Source organism: Cannabis sativa, chromosome X (assembly GCF_029168945.1).
Source record: "Cannabis sativa cultivar Pink pepper isolate KNU-18-1 chromosome X, ASM2916894v1, whole genome shotgun sequence".
NCBI lineage: Eukaryota > Viridiplantae > Streptophyta > Magnoliopsida > Rosales > Cannabaceae > Cannabis > Cannabis sativa.
This window is the reverse complement of record NC_083610.1, coordinates 40,734,287-40,737,403: the sequence shown is the minus strand read 5'-3', so window position 1 is coordinate 40,737,403 and position 3,117 is coordinate 40,734,287. Positions and strand designations below refer to the sequence as shown.

Here is a 3,117-nt window from a genome sequence, read left to right as displayed (position 1 = left end):
AATGAATTTATATATTTATTTTTTATATTTAAAATAATTTTAATGACATTTTAAAATTGTTACTAAAATATTAGTGACATTTAACAAAAATGTTACTAAATTATAAATTTGTATATATATATTTGAAACGATAATTTGGCTGATTTGATAAAAAAAATGTATTAATAATTGATATAAAAGTGTCATTTGGTATTGTTCAAAAAAATAAATCATTTCGTTTTGTTTTTTTTTTTGGAAACTATTTCCATTTTCAATTTTATAGATATAAATTATTTAAAATATATTTACACAACTTTTACCTTATTATATATAAACAAATTTATTCTATTATCAAAACAAAAATATATATTGTAAATTATAAATATTACATATGTCCCAAAATAAAATGTCAATGCATTTTTTAAACAACCAACAATACAATAATATTATTTGATAAACATAAAAATAAACAAATACAACACAAACAACACCAGTATTATGAAACTTCAGTTACAAAGACATTGAAATAAACATTAACGAAAAAAAATATTTACAAGAGTTTAGAATACTTATATAACAATTAATTAGTCACACCATCGAATCATAAAATGGTTTGTCTGATGCCAATGGAATCTGTAAAAAAATATTGAACATGTAAATATTTCTACACATAAAATGATATTAAATTAATAGAAAACTATTATTCTTAAGCTATATATATATATATAAAAAAAAAATACCAGAAATGTCGTTGGCCATGCAATAGATGCCCCAACAACTTGACCAATTGTCTTAAAAAGACCATAAGGTTTAATCAATTGTTCATCAGGCTTAATAGAAACTTTAACAATAACTTCAGAAAAAGAGGATCCAATCTTTTTTCCTCCAACTTCTTTTGATGGATCATTGCTACAAACGATACCAATAGCAATTGTTTCAGGCTCACTAGTAACACTCTTAATATTGACTAGTTCTCCAACCTGCACATAAAAATTATATATAGAGATATATATAAGAAATATTAATAGATACATTTAAATATTATTAGTATACAATAGTATGTAGTACTATTTACCTCAATAATTAGAGTATCATATTGTGAAGATGAGAACCATTGACTTCTAGTTTCTTTTGCAAGTGCAGTATTAACATTTGTGTCCTGCAAATATACAATAAATTAACAAAATTAGTATGTAGTTGATTTGTTATATTAAATTAAAGTTAATATAATAATAAAAAAAAACTTAAACCAAATGTGAAGATGTAGCTTTATCACTATGATGTATAGCCTGCACCTACATATATAAATAAATTTCATTTAGTACATCTTACAGGTTAATATTTAAAATGATTTGAAGAAAAAAAAATTAGTAATTTAACTTTAACCTGAAGTGAAGATGCGCCATTGCCATTGTTTTGGTTGTTCAAAATAGTTTTCAGATTTTGAACTTCAGATTCTAGATCATCTACTTTTGCCTCCAGAACATCTACATATTCATTTTGATTTCTTTTCCAAGTCGATTTATCCTTCCATACATCTGATGGACATACTCCAAATCCATACATCCGTACTGTTGACCGAGATTTTCGACAACTACTAGAATATAATTATATTAAAGAGCTGTAAGAAAGTGAGATGAAGATTTTTTACGTGGTTGGGGCGTTAATGAGCCTTAGTCCACGAGTCTTTGTTATTAATGGATGTATTTAATACAGATTCCACACTTGAGAGAATGTTTTTCTCATAAATACAGAGAATGTTCTTGGTGAGTATTTTCTCTTCTTGCTCTTATGCAACCCAAGATTCTCGACCCCATTAAATGAGCTTTGAGGGGGTATTTATAGTGTTTTGGTGGGGTAATCCCTAGAATTGTTCTTACACATGTATCTGTAAGTATCCATAAAGTTGGGTATTTCCGATGAATATACCATGGGTGATGCATGGTCAAATCCCTAGGTGCTGTAGGGTTTTTATGAGGAATGTCCTTTTTGCCTTGTGATTGACGTGACTCTTCGCAGAGTAGCCATCGCTAGACTTAAATGATCATTACTGTAGCGCTGCTGTTTGGGGGTTGTGCCGTCAGACTTTATTGCGTGTTACAGTCCCAACACGCTTCCTCCCATGCGGCATTAAATGCGACTTGATTACTCAGGAGAGGCCTGACACATCCCAGAGAGGCTTCATGCTATGCGAGCTTCCGGGAGTACCTTGTATTTCGGGTGTCTCCTCCGGGACCTATGCCCATGGCGCTTCCTTGTGGCGCACAAAGACTTATCAAATATTTACAAGTTATCTGATCCACGTGTCCCATTTCGACTGGTCCACGTATTTTGGTCCAAGGCTTCGGCTTTCACCGAGTCGAGCGGGCGTCTCTTTTGTTGTACAGGGGGCATGTCCGGGTTGACATTGAGTACATGGGTGATGACATGAGGGCTGATGCCGGTCATGTCTTCTTGGCGCCATGCAAAGATGTCGATGGCGCCCTTCAGTGTTTTTATTATTTTATCCTTTTCCTCCGGATCCAGGCTCTTCCCTATCCGGAGTACTTTGGTGGAGTCGTCGTCGCACACTGGTATTTCTTCGACGTCCTCCATTGGTTCCACGACCCTTTCGGACCTTATGCGAGGATCCAACTCATCCTCTTCAGCCTTTTCTATCTCAGGGGACCCCCGGACCATGAGTACTGGTAAGTGGGTGGCAACATTGTAACACTGCCTGACTTCTCCCTGGTTTCCCCTCATAGTTTCGACTCCGGCTTCCTGGGTAGGGAATTTCAGGCACAGGCGTCGGATTGAAGTAATCGCACCAAAGTCTACTAGGGCCGGTCGGCCTAGGATCGCGTTGTAGGCTGTTGGACAGTCTACCACCACGAAGGTGCAATACTTAAATGTGCTCTGGGGGGTATCCGGGCACAGGGTAACCGGGAGCCTTACTTTTCCCATCGGGATTAGCGTCGTCCCGTTAAACCCCGTGAGCTGTGACCCACTAGGCGAGAGGTCCCGGTCGGTCAACCCTATCGCAGTGAAGGCTTCTTTGAAGAGCAAGTTCACGGAACTCCCATTGTCAATCAGGACCCTAGCCACCACTTTATTTGCGATGGGGGTCTCTATGACCAGCGGGTCGTGGTGAGGAAAACG

General features: G+C 36.1%; 1 protein-coding gene across 2 annotated transcripts; it reads right to left on the bottom strand.

The window, feature by feature from the left end:
- Positions 1–344: 344 nt before the first annotated feature.
- On the bottom strand, positions 345–1,547 carry LOC133031795 (uncharacterized). Of its 2 annotated transcripts, none has more exons than XM_061105473.1 (4): positions 1,360–1,547; positions 1,055–1,138; positions 720–959; positions 345–612 (listed from the first exon to the last, which is right to left on the bottom strand). In XM_061105473.1, the coding sequence occupies exons 1-4, from the start codon at positions 1,543–1,545 to the stop codon at positions 568–570; spliced, it is 555 nt and encodes a 184-aa protein (XP_060961456.1). In that variant the 5' UTR covers positions 1,546–1,547; the 3' UTR covers positions 345–567. The 2 variants fall into 2 exon arrangements, with proteins under 2 accessions (XP_060961456.1, XP_060961457.1); XM_061105474.1 differs by having other exon boundaries at positions 1,366–1,547.
- Positions 1,548–3,117: the final 1,570 nt, after the last annotated feature.

Coding starts and splice junctions, on each gene's coding strand:
- LOC133031795 (XM_061105473.1), bottom strand. CDS start 1,545: ATGTATGGATTTGGAGTATGTCCATCAGATGTATGGAAGGATAAATCG. Junction 1,139..1,359: donor CATCTTCACTTCAGGTTAAA/GTTAAATTACTA, acceptor GTATATTTGCAG/GACACAAATGTTAATACTGC. Junction 613..719: donor CATGGCCAACGACATTTCTG/GTATTTTTTTTT, acceptor ATTTTTTTACAG/ATTCCATTGGCATCAGACAA.